Source organism: Talaromyces atroroseus (genome assembly GCF_001907595.1).
Source record: "Talaromyces atroroseus strain IBT 11181 chromosome Unknown scaffold_9, whole genome shotgun sequence".
Taxonomy (NCBI): Eukaryota; Fungi; Ascomycota; class Eurotiomycetes; order Eurotiales; family Trichocomaceae; genus Talaromyces; species Talaromyces atroroseus.
The window spans coordinates 512,322-529,713 of record NW_017971441.1 but is presented as its reverse complement, the minus strand read 5'-3'; the positions used below and the strand labels follow the sequence as shown (position 1 = coordinate 529,713).

The window sequence follows — 17,392 nt, the reverse complement described above, 5'->3', positions numbered from 1 at the left end:
AACGAGAACCCAGGATTCCAAGCACTGCGACTCCACATTCTGTTGTGCAGGAAAATCAAGAAAGGTACCGTAGAACAAGGGACACACCAGTCGCGATTTTCTTTTTTGGAACCCATCATCATATCTCCATTCATGTATCATCACTATCTTTCTCGCCAACGCGATACACTCGCTCTTTGCGTGCATTTATTGAGGGAAGACAGCAGGGAAATGACGCTGGACGGGCGTCTCTACGGCCACCTAGAGCACGCTGCGTATTCATCGACAAGCTCTATCTCCGGCTTCTCGACAGCTAGTGCTAGTACGGCTGCCACCAGCTTATCGATCATGCCTGCCTCAGCAATGCAATCTACGGCATCCAGTCCCTCTTTGAGGTCTCGCGAGAGCGTCATTGTGCCTGCGGCCGGAATCCACGCACCTCCAAGTCCCTCACCCGGAGGCAATGTCAAGGTGGTAGTGAGAGTTCGCGCGTTTCTGCCAAGAGGTGAGGGAAAAAAAAATGGGGGGCCTTGTTTGTTCTCCGCAAGAGATTGCTGGATGACCGTCTGACATGCCACGGGCTTAGAAATCGAAAAAAATGCCGACTGCTTGATATCGATGAACCCATACACACAAGCGACCACTTTAAAGGCGCCGGAAGTCGATACAACGAAGCCTCGGTCTCAGGCGCGGGGCAAAGTCTACGAAGACAAGACATTCACATTCGATCGGTCATTCTGGTCGCACGAAGAATCCGATGAACACTACGCCGACCAGGAAGATGTATACAACTGTTTAGGTGAAGAATTTCTCGATCACAACTTTGAGGGATATCACACATGTATTTTTGCCTACGGACAGACGGGATCAGGCAAAAGTTATACCATGATGGGAACAGCGGAGCGGCCTGGCCTAATCCCACGCACATGCGAAGACCTTTTCCAGAGGATTGAGGAAGCTCAATCTCTTGACACAACCTATCATGTTCGCGTGTCATACTTTGAGGTCTATAACGAGCATGTTCGCGATCTGCTCGTACCACGCACTGATCCTCCGCACTATCTTAAGATCCGCGAGTCGCCGACAGATGGGCCTTATGTCAAGGATCTCACCGATGTCCCCGTCAGGAGCTTTGCGGATATAATGAAACTAATGAGAAAGGGTGACACGTCTAGAACAGTTGCAAGCACAAAAATGAACGACACCTCGTCTCGGTCACACGCTGTCTTCACTATAATACTAAAGCAGATCCATCACGACCTGGCCACAGATGAGACGACCGAGCGAACAGCAAGAATACGTCTCGTTGATTTGGCTGGATCAGAACGTGCTAAAGCAACCGAGGCAACGGGTCAAAGACTCCGAGAGGGTTCGAATATTAACAAGTCGCTGACTACTCTAGGCAGAGTCATTGCGGCGTTGGCTGACCCAAAGCAGGCGCGGCCGGGTGGACGCAGAGTCAGGGAGGTTGTGCCGTACCGTGATTCAATCTTGACATGGCTGTTGAAAGACAGCCTGGGCGGAAACTCCAAGACTGCCATGATTGCGTGTGTTGCGCCCTCGGATTACGACGAGACTCTCTCTACCCTTCGATACGCCGACCAGGCAAAACGAATTCGCACACGGGCTGTTGTTAACCAGGACCATGTCTCTGCGGCTGAGCGAGACGCTCAGATCGCAGAAATGACAGAGCAGATCCGTGTTCTCCAATTAACCGTCAGTCAGAATGCGGCGAGCAAACGGGAGAGTGAAGCTCAGAACGAAAAACTCGAGGAATATCAGCAACAAGTCGAGAAAATGCAGCGGCTGATGGAAGAGAACAAAATGGTCAGCGAGTGTAAGATCAGGCAACTTCAGACCGAGAACGAAGCGCTTCGAAATCACCTGAGGCTGGCGTTGGATAGCCTGAAGAATCCTATCCCTGCTATTCCTCTACGAAAACGCGAGACCAGCCTTGGCTCGATGCAAAGCGAGGAGGAGCCTGCAGAAGAAATCTCCACAGAACGAGACCTCGTTACACCCCCGCCGCCCGAAGAAGAGCCCAGCGGCATCTGGGAAGACGAGGAGAGCTCGGACGAAGAGGACGATGAAGTGCAGGCTGACATGGAGAATTTGTTGAACGAGCTCAGCCTGTTCCGGCGAAAGCTCACAGCTGACCAAGAGCGATTCGGCATCGAGAAGACCAAAGAAGCTCGGGGTCGTCAGCCATTCAGCAAGCTTGCCATCAACAAAATATATTAAGGCTGGCTGTCAAAGCGAACAAACATTGCATTCACAGGTTTTATATTGAGCGGCGGGGGGAGTTTGGAAATTCTTTACAAAGAGTAAATTCTACTGCATACCCTTGTTTTGACATGGTGGACAGCCCGTATTTTTTTATTTCTTGTTTATCAATTTTGTTTAGTAGAGCGTACAAATAGGCAGCGATTGGACAAATGGAGAATGCTTGATATACATATATATGTATATATACATACACATGCAGAGTGCGTACGGGGTAGTAATTAATTAGGCTCGTCTCTTGCCGCTTAAGGTTTGTGCCGCGGCGGGACTGCGATCAAAAGGTAACGAACAATCCGTGAGTCAGACCATCCATCCCTCCATGCCACCACACACGCACACGTCTCTGACCGTCAACGACCCAACAGCACCGACCTAGCAAATGTCAGTGTCTTAGAGAACACGCGAATCGTCCGATCATCAATTTTTTTCAGACATGAGTAGCCCCGGTCAGTTGCAAGATTCGCCTGGCCCCGCGGCCGACAACAACAGCAGCATCCAAAAAGGCGCTGCGAACACGACGCCCAAAAATGCCGCCCAAAAGCAAAAACAGCCCCAGGCGCCAAAAGCAGCAGATGCGGCGCCCGCTGACGGATCCTCGGAGAAGCTCTCGCCTGCCGAGCTGAAGAAGAGAGCCAAGGCTGAAAAGGCGGCTCGGAGAGCGCGCGAAAAGTCAGAGAGGGAAGCTGCCGCAGGAGGAAGTGGTGGAGGAGGTGCCCAACAACATCCTGCTCAGGGAGGCCCGATGCAGACACCGAGAAAAGCACAACCGGTGGGCAGAGACGGCCCTGCGTCGACTTCGAGGGGCGGGGCAAGGCATCTAGGAGGGACTCGCGCGGCAGCACCGGCACCAGCCGAGGCGAAAAAGAAGGAAGATAAGAATGTTGCGGTCTTTGGACATCTTTACGGGATTCAAAGGCGCTCCACGATTGCAGGAGCAGCAAAGGAAGTGCACCCCGCTGTTCTGGCTCTGGGCTTGCAGATACGAGACTATGTTATTTGCGGCAGCAGTGCACGATGTGTTGCGACTCTCATTGCCTTTAAAAGAGTATGTGTGCAGACATTCAATTTTCGACTTGCATAGTGGCTAATTTTTTTTTTTTTTTTTTCCCTTTTGTTTTGCACTTCTAGGTTATCGAATCCTACACAACACCTATCGGGACTTCGCTCGCTCGTCATTTAACCACCCATCTTTCTCACCAAATAACGTACCTTTCTACTTGCCGTTCCCTATCCATCAGTCAAGGAAACGCTATTCGTGCTCTCAAATTGTCTATCTCATCCATAGATCCGTCCGTTCCTGAAGCCACGGCCAAAGCTGACTTGTGCGAATTTATCGACAATTTCATTCGAGAGAAGATCACGGTTGCCGACCAAGTGATTGCCAGCAGTGCAGCACAGAAGATCCAGGACGGCGATGTCATTGTCACGTTTGCCGGGAGCTCCATCGTGAAACAGACCCTTATCACTGCACACAAACAAGGAAAGAAATTCCGGGTATCAATCATTGACTCCCGGCCCTTGTTCGAAGGCAAAAATCTTGCCCGTGCCCTGTCGAATGTAGGTCTGGAGGTTCAATATTCTCTCATACACGGCATCAGCCATGCCGTGAAAGACGCAACCAAGGTCTTCCTCGGAGCTCATGCCATGACTGGCAACGGACGGCTGTACTCGCGAGTTGGCACCGCGCTAGTGGCGATGTCCGCAAAAGAACAGTCTGGCGGCGCCGACATTCCTGTTATCGTATGTTGTGAAACGGTCAAGTTCACCGACCGAGTCGCTCTTGACAGTATTGTTGTCAATGAAATCGCAGATGCCGATGAGCTGGTCACGAAGAAGCCCCTGCAGCAAGTCACAGGTCTGCCTGACCCAAATAGCACATCGAATGAAAAGACGAGCAAGAAGGGAGGCAATCAGAACATCAGTGAAGAAATGGCGAGTCTGAGCTTGGATCAGAGCGCACCATCTCCGCTGGCCGGTTGGAAGGATACACCGAATCTGCAGCTTCTCAATATCATGCACGACGTGACGCCTGCCGAGTACGTTGATATGGTGGTGACTGAGATGGGCAGCCTGCCACCCAGCGCTGTTCCGATTGTTCATCGCATGAGTACGAATTCTTGATTGTCGTGGAATTTCCTTCCTCTCTCTCTCTCTCTCTCTATCTCGCATGTGTCCTTTTTATTTTTATTTTTATTTTTTTTTTCACAATACCATGTTTAACTATGATTTGGCAAACATGATTTTCGTATATTGTTGCTTCTCGTTTGGAAAGAGGCGTGGTTTTCAAAACATGTACTTTGCTATCCTGTCATGCATGAGGGATTAGATATGGGTGGGCTATGATCAGTTATAGCTAAACAATCTGTTCGGGCCAGTGTTTTTTTTTTTTTTTTTTTTTTTTTTTTTTTTTCACTTCGAAAATAACCATTCGCATCAATTTAACGTAGTGAAGAAAGCATTGCTTGATAGAGCACCCCGCAAATCATATGAAATAGGCGGCATATCACGGCAGAATCGAATGTTTTGATGACCATCTATCTACATCTTCATAAGTTACTACTCTGGAACAAGCGCTATACCTGCAGTATTGTGGACGAAGCAGACGGATCATTTTGGATTGCAACGGAGAAAGTCTGGTAAACAAAGCATTCATCCACGATGGTGACTCTACCTTTCCCCTTACACTATATAATGTCACTAACCCTGCTTCAATCAATCCCAAGTCCAAAGACTCCTCCTCGACGTACCTGCATATGCACCACCCGCGTCTTGCAGACTACTTTGAAGACTTCACCCGACCACACACATCCCTCTACGCCAACCTCGCTGCCGCCCAGCAACAGCAACAAGTCGGAAGCGGCAGCACGGGTCCAGGCGGCGCAACAGTCACGTACGGAGCCACAAACAGCCCTTCAAGCATAGTGCCCTCGTTCTTACCCGTTGAGGAAATCTACCTACCGCCGCATTACCAACCAATTAATCCGGAGGACGAGGATGACGTGGTGCCTGATCAACATGCCGCGTTTGGGATTGCGAGAGCTATGGATGCTGCGGGGCGGAGGTCGGAGCCGATCTGGCGCGATCTCGGGTTGCAGGAGTTGGTGAGAGGGGAGAGGCCGGGGTTGCAGGGTGCGACGACGAGTGCGGTGGCTGCTGCATCTGGTGTCGCTGCTGCTGCTGGGTCTTCGGGGTCTCATGCTGCGTCTGCGGCGGCTGGCTTGAGGGTGAAGGAGTCGGGGGCTCTGATGGGTGGAAGAAGAGTTATGTGCTTGCGTTGATCGACGTCTATAACCTTTTATTCCCCCTTTGCTCTCTTTTATCTGACTTTGAAGCGTGGCGTTTGGTGTTTATGACAGAGCAGTTGGGTAGATCATTTGCTTTGCAAAATGTTTGCTTTTTTTCGCTAGAAACAAACACGAGAACAATACATATGGTTGTGACTGGAAACAGGAAAATAGAACCCTCTTTGCATATATTTTCTAGAATTGACTTCGTGCGAAAGATCCTTGAGGAACTGAATTTATTGCTCACCAACCCACTGATAACGCCGCTTGTGCATAGAACGCAAAAGATAGATCATTCATTAGGAAAATACAGTTGCAACTATATGCGTACAATATCGACTCGGGCTCGTTCGAATACCTTGTGACCGAGCTGTTTCTCTTGTTGTTCCTCTTTAGATATGACTCGAGGATGTAAGGCCATGTTTGCATATGTGCCGGCAGCCCGGCGCTTGGATAGAGTCCCAGGGTTAATCACTAGGACACTTTCAACAACCTAAATAGGATAAACGCATGCGTGAGAACCTTTTCTTTTTATTTTATTTTTTTTTTTAAAAAAAAGTAACTGGGAATTAACGAACCTTCACGAATGGTGGAAGTATGCTGGGTGTAATAAGGATGTCTGGTCGGACGTTCCACCAGTCCCCTAGTTTGAGATAGCTGACATCTACCATGGCACCTAATGGTAGGACGCTGTTAGGCCCGCTGGCCCTAGGTAAGGTATCTCGAGAAGACGGAGGAAATATAGGTGAAAAGTGTCGTTGCTCGATCATATACTTGGGTAAGCGAGTCAAAAGATTGGCTTCTGCTGGCCGTCCACCAAGGACTTCCTCCTTTCGTAGCTCATACAGCGTATCATGCGAAGACAATCCAACCACGCTCTCGTTGAGGGACAATGTCACTGGGTTTGAGACAATGCGAACTTGCTTGGGCAGTCCAAGCTCTTTCTTCGGCAATTGTTCCTGCGGCCACGATACATGTTTGCTAATAGCATCCCGTACTGATGGTACAAGCATAATTGTGATGCCAGGAACAGCTGCGCACAGCTGTTGGAGCGGCTTGGAGATGAAATGGCGGAACAGTGCGGTCAGAGTAGCAGTGTCTGGATCCAGACCGGGAATGTCGGGGACATCGAAGTCACCAGTTGCGATGAGTGGGTGCTCTAGATCTATGAAAGGGCCTAAGAGTAGCAAAGCGTCCGCATACTCGTCGGTAGCCTTTTTGCATAGTTCTTGGAGAGGCTCAAATTCCAGATTGTCGTCAGCCGTATATGGGCCAGCGGCAAAAAAGACATTCAATGGCTGATCCACATCGGCGCCTCCGAGTCTTTCGTTTATTGTATCTATAGTAGCAGGGGATGACGCCGCTGTAGGAAGTAAGGGTAGTGTTAGGACCTCTTTGACGGAAAAGAATTCTCCCGAGGCGTTTATTCCTCGGAGAGCGACAATTTGGCCCGGAAAAAACTGTACAGACGGCAGAGAGTCGACTTTTAGAGGCACTCGAAGACCAGCTCCAGTCCGTCGAGATGTCTCGAGCACGAGGGAAGCCACGTTAAGCTTACCCTCCAGACTGTCCGAAGCAATCCGGCCAACTGCCACTATTTCGCTTGTGCTTTGTGTTGCAGCACTTCCAAACGTAACATCAGGATATTTCTTCTCAAATAAATCCGTAAATTCGTCTATTCGGTCATCCAGAATCTCCGACGCCTCGTTCAGCCGCATGGACATTGGCTTATACCCAAACTTCTTCAAATCTGTGTTTGCTGTTGGTCGAATACGAGGTTCGGGAAACGGGGCCATAGGCGTTTTGGGCAAATCCAGGTGAGCATTAAGAGTCTCCAGGACCTGGCCTGGGTTCTGTCTTTCGGCGAACGAAACGGGCCTAAGCAGATATTTTCTTTAGTCATCTCAACGCATGTTTAGTCCAAGTATATCATCCCATACTGCAAGCCATCTACTCCATTGGCGTCCTTGGATGGCGTCTTGAAGCCCGCAGGCGTCCCAGTAACATCCATTCTCCCCGTCTTGGGTCCCGACGGTGTTTCGAAATTCGATTTTCGTTTCGCGGAGCCATTGATGCGGGATTGAGGCGTGTTGGGTGTCAAGTCATCTAGCCTACATCAATTGATATCAGCATTGACTAGAATATGCAATATCAAGCAAATGACGTGGTATAAATTACATTCCAAAAACATCGGTCTTGCCAGCTCGAGGCGTCGCTGCCACGCCAGGTTTCTTTTCTGTGCCCCGGACTTGATGGGTCTTTCCACGGGTCTCTCGTTCCAGCGAATCCTGGACATCTCTTTTGAAAGCACGAACGGTGTTTAGGTCCAATTTGGTGTCGTCTGATCCCATTTTCATGCTGTATGATTCCCATTTGTAGAAGAGTTCTTGCGGCGTGATGCCATGCAGTCGCAGCATGGATTGCAGCTCCGTAAGGACATCTTGAGCGAGGCCGTCCGGCGCTGATCCAGCGAAGAGCTCGTTGAGCTCTTGCACAATGTCGTCCATGGGGAGGATTTGTAGTTTATTTATTTTGTCTTTGGTCAATGCTATCGATTGCGGGGAGGTGTTTAATTGATTTCCGGACAAGTCGCGGCACACGCGTAGTCGCGCGTCGGATGACGGACTATCAATGACTGATAAGCGATAAGAAAAGCGTGACCCGAAAGCTGCTAGCCTTGTTGATCATCCCAGCTCCAGTTAACGCGCGTACGGAGTGCCCAGGCACCCCTGAGTGAGAAACACCAGTCTGGCTTGCTGTCTCAATTCAATCCAAGCATTCAACATACGGAACAGAAAAAGAATGGCTGTGACCGAGAACCCAACTTCGGTCATCAAAACGCCGTTTGAGCACCCAGTCGACCAAGCCAAAATCCCGCAACCTGCCGAATTGACAGCCGACCAGACGAAGAAATACGATGAGGTGCTGAAAGCTGTATCCTCCATCACCTCGTTGCCTACAAGCCTCGCCAAGGGCGCGAGTGAATCCCCGCTGACTGATGATGAACGCATGTTCATGACCCGGGAGTGCCTACTTCGATACCTACGAGCTACGAAGTGGAACGTTTCGAATGCGATAAAACGGATCCGCGATACACTGTCATGGCGAAGAGAATATATTGGCGATAAATTGACTGCGGACTATATCTCCATCGAGAACGAAACCGGCAAGCAAGTCATTCTGGGATACGACGTGGAAGGCCGTCCCTGCCTTTACCTTATACCGTCCCGACAAAATACAGATAAAAGCCCCCGGCAGATTGAGCATTTGGTCTTCATGCTTGAACGAGTGGTCGATTTGATGCCTCCCGGTCAAGAGAATGTGGCGCTTTTGGTGAATTTTAAAGAGACAAGGTCCGGCCAGAACGCTACTATAGGCCAGGCAAAACAGACATTGGATATCCTGCAGAATTATTATCCAGAGCGTTTAGGCCGAGCTCTTGTACAAAATAGTAAGCTTCATCTTGTCTTTTTTCTTTCCTTCTCCCGAGACCGTGGCGCTAACTTTGGAATTGCAGTACCTTGGATCATCTCGGGATTCTTCAAAATCATCACACCGTTTATCGACCCGGTTACGGTCCAGAAACTCAAGTTCAACGAGGATCTGCGCAAGCATGTCCCTCCAGAGCAACTACTCGCATCATCCGGCGGAGACGTTCAATTTGAATATGACCACGCTGTATATTGGCCGGCCTTAAACAAACTCGCTGAACAACGCCGTGAGTTGATGCGTGAACGCTGGGTCAAAGCCGGTCAAAAAGTGGGCGAGTCGGAATATTATCTTCGCGGAGGCAGTGAGGTCGCCGCATCGTAACGGGGTAAATAGTGAAACAACGGCGGTTCAGCGAATCTAGATTTGCCCTTTTATATATACAAAAGCATGTATCGAGATATTATGACTGCTTAGAGTCAAGCCTCATCCGCCAAGCATAGCATTCGTCCTGTGTCATCTTTTTTTTTTTTGTGGTACGAATACCCCGGGCCTTTTTTGACCTACCTCCACTTGATTAGACCTGTGATTATAATCATCTTTTCTTCTACGAACATGAAGGAATCATACATAGTGCCAACACTATTGTCATCTGGCCAAAGAACGCCTAAGGCTCTGTTTCCTAATCAGGTTTAGTGTCAGAGTCAATAAGATGGCATCGTCATGACGCTTCTGTTGATATCCCAATGAAACGGGCTCAACACCAACTTCTTTCCCCTTGTCATCACCTTATCACTGTGTTCCTACTACATAGGTACCTACCTACTAGCGACCACCGAACGTACGGAGCTGACAACGGAGAATTACGCCTAAAAAGCATTAATTATATACGATTACCAGAAAAGCCCCATAGGGGGTCCCTCTTTGGTGGCTTAATGGTTGATAATCCGCTGCTAGGAGCACATACTTGTAGAAGATCAAATTCCAGTCCCAGTTCTGCCAACAATATGTCTCCCCCAAAGCCGCCGGCGACATTGGAGGGAGATGATGCACCCGTTTCCCCTACCATCATCCATCAGAGAGCCTCTGATCGTCTTAGAGCAGGCCCAGCTAGCCGACAGTCAGTGTGCTATAGCTCGCAAACACCTGTATTTTATTCTTCCGCCTAACAAGCCATACCCTTTGGAGCGTCGAAAATGTTTTATGACATCGAAATCTTTAAAGACATAAGCCATTCGCATAAGCAAATGATGCTCCTGGAATGTCACTGGACACTCGCGAAAATTCTTAACGCCTCGGGGATGGCAGAGGCATTTCTCCAAGACTTCAACGAATGGGATGATATCGAGGCTGAAGCATACGATAGGTGGAACCAGGATGGTACTACCGACATGGGTACCATCTTGCGCGCCAACCCCTTCCCTATGGGGATATGTTACTACTTAATCAACCTACTTAGATAGCTGCTTTCGAAAGACGATGAAGGGAGGATTCCCGTGAGGCTTAAAAAATGGGAGTTAGACTTTTGCATTAGGAAGCAATATGATAAAGACTGCGTTAGCCAACTCCACATATACAAGAAAAATAACACTAAGGAATTAAAAGGCGTAGCTATTGGGAATAATGGGGGTGCATAGGATTCGCTAATCATAGTTAAGTTTGAGCTTTTAAAGCTGGGGCGAATGCGGCTACCGTTCCCCAAAGCGGGCTCGCCTTCTCAAGAACGAACGAACCATGGCGGACGAAGAGCATCTGACCTCCATTCCACGCTCCCCGATCAGCGCCGCCGCGTTGGACAACGTCAATACTACTTATAACTCCCATCTCGGAGAGAGTCTCAGCAGCAGCAGCGGTGGTGGTGGTAAAAGCTCTTCGAGCCGTGTCATCAGTGGTCACGAGAGGGGATTTGTGCAGCCGGCCTCGTACTTGCGACGCCGTGGTCTTTCACATCCAATGGCGGCCTCTCAGCCCGAACGCGCTGTCGATGCGGAGGAACAAATGGGATTGGTAAGTATTTAATTGCTGAGACTTGCTGGGGGTGATGGCCTTTTTCTTTTCTTCTCCTTGTTTCCCCCTAGTATACTACTGAGCTATTCTCGCGGGGTCAGAGGGGTGGGCGTATTCGTTGGTACTGCCAGGCTAATACCCAAGCTTCCAATCAACCCGGCCTCTACTTCTGTAGCTATCGTCTTCAATTGAGGATCTCTGGCGCAAATATTCGGCCTGCCTCTTGCTAATCCGTTCATATGGTAGCGCGCGATTCGAAATTTCCTGAAGGTCCGAACAAGTTACGACATTTTACCGCTCAGCTTCCGCCTGATTGTCTTCGACACGTCGCTTTCGGTCAAGGAGAGTCTGAATATACTCATACAGAATGGCAAGCACATGCGCCCAGACCAAGTTGTATTCTTCCATGCCATATTGACTTTTGTTGGCTGTGCGTAGGCATCGTCTCCGCTCCTTTATGGGACTCATCCACCTCGACCTTTGCAGGGTTGCTCACAACCTCCGACTACATCAATGTCATCCAATATTATTATAATCACCCAGCCGCGTTGGATAAAATTGATCAATTCCGACTGAACAGCTTAAGAGGTATGGCTTTGCGCGTCGCTCCCGGTGTCCTATGTGATTGGATGCTGATATCCTGCGAATCTTAAGAGGTGGAAAAGGCATTGGGTGTAGCGCCTCCAGAAACGATAGCGATTGACCCAGAGCGGCCGCTCTATGAAGCATGTCGTCGCATGCTGTCTTCTCGCGCGCGGCGTATCCCCTTGGTCTCGAATGATAGCCAGACTGACCGGTCCCTTGTCGTCAGTGTGGTCACTCAATATCGGATTTTGAAGTTTGTCGCGGTCAATGTCGCCGAGACACAGAACCTTCGCAAGCCGCTCAAGGAGATTCGGCTTGGCACCTATCACGATATCGTCACTGCGTCGATGGACACGCCTGTCATGGAAGTCATTCACCAGTTAGTCGAGCGTAGCATATCAAGTGTTCCCATCATCAACTCCGAAGGTAAACAAACAAAGACCCAACCCGCTCTCGAGCAGCCATAAAGGAGCAAAACTGATCAGTGCAGGTATTGTTTATAATGTATTCGAGGCGGTTGACGTGATCACCTTGATCAAGGGAGGGACATACGATGATCTTAGCCTCAGCGTGGGAGAAGCGTTGAAGAAGCGCTCGCCGGTAACTCCCCCCTCCTCTCGTCTGCCAGCACCTGGGCGCATTGCTGACACTTGGACCCAGGACTTTCCTGGCATCTATACGTGCTCGATCAACGACGGGCTGGACACCATCTTCGACACCATCCGCAAGTCGCGGGTGCACCGGTTGATCGTGGTGGACGAGTACTTCCGACTGATCGGAGTGCTGACTCTGAGTGACATTCTACAGTACATTCTACTTGAGGGCGAGCACGATGAATAGTAGCAGGTGGTGTACATAGTCGCTCTTTCCTTCTACGTTCTTTCTTTTGCATGCGGACTGGCGTTTCAGGCAGGAGGGTGGGTGCATCTACGCCGGCGAATATATCGATTGATTGCTCTTTCCCTTTTCCATCCCATGACATCGCGCAAGTCCCAAAGGGGCTTCACACTCCCGACTTCCGCCGCAGCAAAGCATGCCTCAGGCATGCTGTCTCCTCCAAGCCAGGGAGCTGGCGCGACGGTGAGCTCTGTGATCTGTTCTACGTGCTTGGGAATGCTGGGATGATGAATGTCTGCTTTGTCAGTTCATGCTTTTGTCAGTTCTGGTCGAATAGAAAGAATCGGTTCTTCTGATATGCCGGAGCGCCCCAGGCCTCCTTCCTTCCCAATCTGGTAACTAACTCGCGGTGACGTACTCCGTCTCTCCGGTCCTTTCCTTTGCTTTTCCCTCTGTCCTGCCCCTCCTTCCTTCCTTCCTTCCTTCCTTCCTTCTTTCTTTCTCTTCCTCTCCTCCCTCTTTCCTCATCACTCACTTTCATCGCTTCCATCGCTCCTTCCATCAGAGAACATCCAACTCTGTGGCAGGAACCTCGCTTATCAACCCAACCAATCCAAACCAATCGTTTTACTCTAAGAAAACCCCCTTTTGTCTTCTCTCTTCCTCTCGCGCCGGCCAAGATGGTCCGTCTGCGCTTCCTCAAGGTCTTTGACGGCGCTACCAGACCTGCAGACGAAGAAACCATCGCCTCTCTTCCCGAGTCTCTTTCTCGCTCCACCAGCTTTGAGGAGTTCATTCATCCTTTTGCTGTCAAGGAGCTGCAGTGGGAGCAGAAGGCGCTGAAAGAAGAGCTGTACGACAGCATTTTCAAAGCCTTCTCGGAGAACGGCAACCTCCCACCCGACCAGTCTCCCCCCGCGCCAGCCGCTACCACAGGTAAGTCATTCTCCTTATTCTTTACCCTCTATTTGTATTCCTGTTCATGTTTATCTGCTATTTATTGTCTCTACTCTGCTTCCTGTCTGCAACGATAAGCACCGTGCCCTGCTTTGCTGACATTCTGCTCCCGGTCGCAGATGACTATGAGAAGCGCACTGCCCCTGAGCAAGAAGATCTCTTTCCCAGCCAGTCCGGTGTAACTGTCGAAAGTAAGTAATACCCCCAATCGCACGGTTCTTTCCTTCAATAGTAACTCTTGCGCTAACTTGATTGTTCAAAGACGACCCTCAAGCCCCTGAGGACATCTCCGGCGTCCCAACGGAGGAGCCGAGCCCTGTTAAGGGTGGCCTGGCTACCATCAAAGCCAGGTATTTCTCCCTGCATTGTTGCTACTTATTAGTATTTAAATCTAACATCGAGCTTCCTCAGTGCTTCTTCCAAGTTTCATTGCAACCTGCTTCACAAGAAGAGTTCCAGTTTCTTTGCTTCTGTCAAGACAGCCTTCCGTCGTTCCAAAACGAGCCAATCCTTGACAGCAAACCCAGCCTTGACAGTTGCTAGCCCAGTAAAAGAATCCATCGAAGGGCAGCAGCCTGAAACCACGTCCAACAACAGCCTGGAAGTCTCGTCTACTGGTGCTGTCTGTGGAACAGACGAGCCTGCTGACGATGCAACGAGCGCACTTCCTGAACAGCACCCTAGAAAAGCAAGCGACCAAACTATCTTGTCCGAAGGATCTAAGACCAGTAGCGCTACCGTCTACCGTAGACCTTCTAGACATATCAGTTTCGGGGTTGACGACAGCGAAACCGACCCTTCAACTCAATACGTTCCCGGCATAACCTATGCGACACTTGATTCTCCAAAATTTGCGCCTCTTTTTGCTTACTCTCACCCAAGACCTAGCCATAGTCCGGCGCACAGTCTTGGGGGAGAAACCTGTGTTTTCGAAAGCTGTGAATATGTACCCCCTGCTATATCCTTCTTGCCTGAATATGCTCTTCCACAGCGGCTCTTTTCCGATACGGAATTACCGAGTCGCCAAGAGAATGCTCTCGACGCTTTCAATGTCCTTGCCAGGCTCTACGGCATGTATACGCTTATTCGACCTGAGAACGACCCAATAAGTAAGTGCCCAACAATATATTGCCAAAGCCAGCCCTCCAAGTGCTAACTCGTCTGTCTAGATTACCAATGTTTCATTCGCCATAAGCCCTCAAAAATGGAAACGTTTCTTCGCAAGATGCGGAGTGTACGTTCATATATTCGCTTTGCACCTCCTTCTACTCAAAAGGGTCCGACTCTGCGACGTGTGAGAACATTCTCAAATTTGTCCGCCAAATACCACACCATGAACGCTATCAAAGGCAAACCCCTTGAGAAACTTGGCCGATTATGGGGCTATGGCGCTCTTACTTTGCCTGGAGACTTTGCCCCGGCAGTGATGAGACTCCCAGCTTTTCTAGTCTCACTGATTGATTACTTGAAAACTCATGGTATGGCATCGTGAAAAAACGCCGCTCACTAATGATACCTAATCTAATTTTCTTTTTTCTTTTGGTAGGACCTAACGCGCGAAACATCTTTTCCGAGGAAGGCGACCTTTCTCTCGCTTCTGATATATACAACCACTTTGCCGATCAGATTGTATCGGTGGAAAAAGAAATTGATATGGATAACCTTACAGGAAGAAGAAGCGATTTTCTTCCAAAGGTGCTTGAATCATATCAATTCGAAGAAGACTCTATACGCGGACGCTTCCACGTCCTTCCTGTTGCATGGACGTTTAAAAATATTCTGGCAGGGCTTCCAGGTGGTATTCTGGGAGCGCCTCGTCTTTACCATACGCTTGTTGATATTATACATCGCCAATTCCCCGACGAACCCGTTGTACCCCAGTTCGGCTACAATGGAGCTTTGCCGGCAGTGTCTCCGACTAGAGCTCGAGTCATTTCATTGGCGATTCTGGCTCTAACGAACGATATGCAGTTTGATTTCCTCTGTGCCGTTTTTGGTTTATGTTCTTTGCTCGATTATGAAACCCACCAGTTGCTCGATTTTTACCGCACCAAACATTGTCCACCCATCAGTCGGGCTGGATTGTTGACGCGCGACCGAATTGTTGATGTTTTTGCCCCTCTACTCTGTGAGGAGACCAAAGACGTCGGGCCAGAAGACCGTGGCTGTGAGGCGTACATTGTTATGGAGATGATGTTGGACTACTGGCGCACAGTCAGCCGTCAATTGCATGCTTTTGATATGTGAATTGCCGAATTTATGTGAAAGAGATTTGAACCCGCCCCAAAAAAGATAAAAAAGAAAAGAAAAAAACAAAAAAAAAAAAAAAAAAAAAAAAACTTTTGTTTACAGCTGGAAACACATTATGACTGTGCAGACTCTACTCGTGTGTTGTTTGATTTCTTTTTCGTCTTCTTCTTGTCTTTTCTTTATGTTTCTCGACACATGATTATGGGATTATGTTGGACAGGTTTTTGTTTGGTTTGAACCTTTTTATTGTTGGCTAACAACCTCCACTACTATATATTATTACCACCTATTCCTACTTGTTGGCATCCGGAGGGATCTGAATGTATTCTTAGCAAAGATATATATTATTATACAAACTCAATGCTACCATTATTCTCCGATATTAACATTGTTATTGATATTGACATTGATATTACCGTTCTTATAAGCACTGGAAGCTTCCAGGTATCCGTCTGTCAGTAGATCGAGATGAGCTGTCATTTTCAGTCAGGACCAACAGTGGTAGTTCAATCAAACCAATCGCAGGGGACGGCACTACCCCGGAAACAGGCTGCGTGTACCATATACCGTTCTTTGTTCCAGTCCAGTCCATGACGTTTGTGATGTCATTGATTATTATTTCTCAACCAATTGACCGGTGCAGCAATGGGCTTGAGAGATAGGTAGTAGATAGATAGACCGGTCGATTTCCATCCTGGTCGTTGATAACATAATAATAAAGTAGGAAAACACAGCTACTTAGGGCTGATCACGATCAGTGCGGAAACAGGGCTTTTAATTGGTCGGGACTAGAGTCCGGAGCGCCGGAGCACCAAGTGCCCCATAATTCCGGGTCGGATGCGGTTCCACCAATTGGTCTTAACCGCCCCGTCGTTGCCGCTTGGAGGATCGTCTTCTAAAGCATATAGGCTTGTTTTTTGCCATTCAGGCTTCCTGCCAGTATGGAGTATTGTTGGCTGGTTGAATGATACGGAGCAAGGATCTTCCAATTGTGCCGCGTATATGTATGTGGTATATATATATATATGTGTGTGTGTGTCTGTGTGGGTGTGTGTGTATAAAATAAATTTCCGCAGACGGAAGCAATCCATTTACTCCGATAACTTGATCGGTAGCCATTGTTCTTCTAGAAGATGCCACCACACATAGCGAGGAATAATAATTGTACGGAGCTTTTACTGATGAGATGCCTTTTGCGTCATTCAAGACGTTGCGGAACATGTCTCCGCAGGGAAGTCTTGAATCCTCTGTGTTGTGGAGTAACTTAGTTAATCTGTTTCTCTTTTACTATATAATAACTTCCCCCTAGCTATTCCAGGTAAAGGCATCGTGGCCTCGGGATGAAGCAAGGTTGCCACCTTCAATTGCTTCTATCTCTGTCTCTCCTATGTAGGATTATGGGTTCCCGGGAACGCGTGGGTCTTGTCACTGCTTGATGTTGTGTACCTTAAGTGGCATACCACGAGTAGTCCTGCTTGGGATGATTCTGGCACTACCTTTTTCTCCTGATTTTTGAGAACCTGATAAAGCATAATCGTTGACTGGGCTAATTGATTCTCTCCATTGGCTGTCAAAATTCAACGGCGTGCTGTGCTGCCCCGCTGGTTCCCTGCAGGAGAGCTGACAAGTCGGTGGTCCAGACCGGTGAGGGACTAAGGTGTTTGGCGGCTCACCCACCGTGAATCATGTTGTTTGCACGATAGTTGACGAAGGGATTTCCTTTGACATGGCTTGTATGTACGTACTATGTAGTATCTACTCGTTGCAGCAGGCAAGGGGGG

At 48.9% G+C, this 17,392-nt stretch overlaps 6 protein-coding genes across 6 annotated transcripts, besides 1 other annotated feature; 5 read left to right on the top strand and 1 right to left on the bottom strand.

The window, feature by feature from the left end:
* Nucleotides 1–210: 210 nt before the first annotated feature.
* On the top strand, nt 211–2,220 carry UA08_06570 (hypothetical protein; the record flags this gene model as incomplete). The annotated part of the gene is made up of 2 exons (XM_020268861.1): nt 211–484; nt 617–2,220. 2 exons carry the CDS (start codon nt 211–213, stop codon nt 2,218–2,220), a joined length of 1,878 nt encoding a protein of 625 aa, XP_020118457.1.
* Nucleotides 2,221–2,695: 475 nt separating this feature from the next.
* UA08_06569 (hypothetical protein) lies at nt 2,696–5,540 on the top strand (the record flags this gene model as incomplete). The annotated part of the gene is made up of 3 exons (XM_020268860.1): nt 2,696–3,307; nt 3,391–4,369; nt 4,816–5,540. The coding sequence occupies 3 exons, from the start codon at nt 2,696–2,698 to the stop codon at nt 5,538–5,540; spliced, it is 2,316 nt and encodes a 771-aa protein (XP_020118415.1).
* Nucleotides 5,541–5,865: 325 nt separating this feature from the next.
* On the bottom strand, nt 5,866–8,053 carry UA08_06568 (hypothetical protein; the record flags this gene model as incomplete). Its single annotated transcript, XM_020268859.1, has 4 exons — nt 5,866–6,039; nt 6,125–7,424; nt 7,487–7,657; nt 7,725–8,053. 4 exons carry the CDS (start codon nt 8,051–8,053, stop codon nt 5,866–5,868), a joined length of 1,974 nt encoding a protein of 657 aa, XP_020118265.1.
* Nucleotides 8,054–8,348: 295 nt separating this feature from the next.
* Nucleotides 8,349–9,359, top strand: UA08_06567 (CRAL-TRIO domain-containing protein; the record flags this gene model as incomplete). The annotated part of the gene is made up of 2 exons (XM_020268858.1): nt 8,349–8,997; nt 9,064–9,359. The coding sequence occupies 2 exons, from the start codon at nt 8,349–8,351 to the stop codon at nt 9,357–9,359; spliced, it is 945 nt and encodes a 314-aa protein (XP_020118458.1).
* Nucleotides 9,360–9,845: 486 nt separating this feature from the next.
* Nucleotides 9,846–9,925: a repeat region (Identified by RepeatMasker using a combination of RepBase library and repeat library created with RepeatScout).
* A 784-nt stretch (nt 9,926–10,709) lies between these two features.
* UA08_06566 (5'-AMP-activated protein kinase subunit gamma) lies at nt 10,710–12,407 on the top strand (the record flags this gene model as incomplete). Its single annotated transcript, XM_020268857.1, has 3 exons — nt 10,710–10,982; nt 11,639–11,993; nt 12,058–12,407. 3 exons carry the CDS (start codon nt 10,710–10,712, stop codon nt 12,405–12,407), a joined length of 978 nt encoding a protein of 325 aa, XP_020118224.1.
* A 677-nt stretch (nt 12,408–13,084) lies between these two features.
* Nucleotides 13,085–15,608, top strand: UA08_06565 (hypothetical protein; the record flags this gene model as incomplete). Its single annotated transcript, XM_020268856.1, has 6 exons — nt 13,085–13,340; nt 13,481–13,552; nt 13,624–13,711; nt 13,764–14,470; nt 14,531–14,839; nt 14,908–15,608. The coding sequence occupies 6 exons, from the start codon at nt 13,085–13,087 to the stop codon at nt 15,606–15,608; spliced, it is 2,133 nt and encodes a 710-aa protein (XP_020118223.1).
* Nucleotides 15,609–17,392: the final 1,784 nt, after the last annotated feature.